The sequence below is a fragment of the Halyomorpha halys genome, unplaced genomic scaffold (genome assembly GCF_000696795.3).
Source record: "Halyomorpha halys isolate HHAL.00 unplaced genomic scaffold, Hhal_1.1 Scaffold1457.1, whole genome shotgun sequence".
NCBI classification, from domain to species: Eukaryota; Metazoa; Arthropoda; class Insecta; order Hemiptera; family Pentatomidae; genus Halyomorpha; species Halyomorpha halys.
In genome coordinates this window covers 123809-124766 of record NW_027115918.1, presented here as the reverse complement: position 1 = coordinate 124766, position 958 = coordinate 123809, and the positions used below count along the sequence as shown (strand labels likewise).

General features: G+C 35.2%; 1 protein-coding gene across 1 annotated transcript in view; it reads right to left on the bottom strand.

Moving 5' to 3' along the window:
- Nucleotides 1-748, bottom strand: part of LOC106689758 (ras-related protein Rab-37) — a gene marked incomplete at its 5' end in the record, with an annotated part of 31689 nt that extends 30941 nt beyond the window's left edge. The window contains 1 exon segment of the mRNA XM_067052905.1: nucleotides 499-748. Coding sequence (XP_066909006.1) covers nucleotides 499-648 — 150 coding nt within the window.
- Nucleotides 749-958: the final 210 nt, after the last annotated feature.

The following is a 958-nucleotide window of genomic DNA, read 5'->3' as shown; positions in this document are numbered from 1 at the left end:
CTCAGGTCGAAACGTCGGCATAAAATAAATAAATATGGTTTTGTTTATTTATGTTGTTCTTTGCTGACCGCACCCCCCGACAAACTTCTTCAAGTACTTATCTTTTAGTACGTCCCAGATAACATTTTTATGAAATGTTGCTTTTTAAAAAGCTATATCTCGAAAAGTATTTAACGTAAATAACTCTATTAGGGCTCATATTTTAGCAGATTTACTCTTCTTTAAATGATGTTCGGTTAGGTTTCTTGTGTTGTTCCTACTTTTTAAGATATAGAGCTCCGAATGAAAAATTAGTTTTTTTTTTTATCGTTTTGAAACAACCACCATTTTTTATTCCCCGTACCTATACTTGGCAGACTCATGCATTTTGGCAAGTAATTATACATGGTTTTTATTGAAGTAATCAAAAATTGGGGTGATATAACTACCTTTTTTTCCTCTTGGGCTCTTGTACTATTATGTTTCAACCTCTCGACCTGTTATATAATACATAATTACCTTGCCGACAAGATCACATGGCTCACTGATGGAGTGGCGGTGTACCCTGGGGGCAGGAGTGGTCCCCCCATTGGAGTAGTTGTGGTGGTGGTGCTGGTGGCTGTATTGGCTCCATTGTGGCAGCGATCGTCTCTCGTACCTCTCACTCATCCTCCATCACTCTAGTCACCAATATGTGTCGTGTCACTCTTGTTCAACATCTCCACTACTCACTAGTAAATATAATAGTAATATCTGAAAATAATGTTGTCCATTTACCAAAGGGTCGTGTATTCTTTAATGTAGCAATTTCTTGAAAACAAACACTCTCAAAACTTCATACAGATTTTATTTATGATTTGGGTAACGTTTCTCACCACCTAATGTCAATTTTCAAATTCCCTAAAATCAAATATTAAATACTGTTTTTCAAGAAATTTATATAAATCTTTTTACTTAATAACAACCTATTTTGTAACGA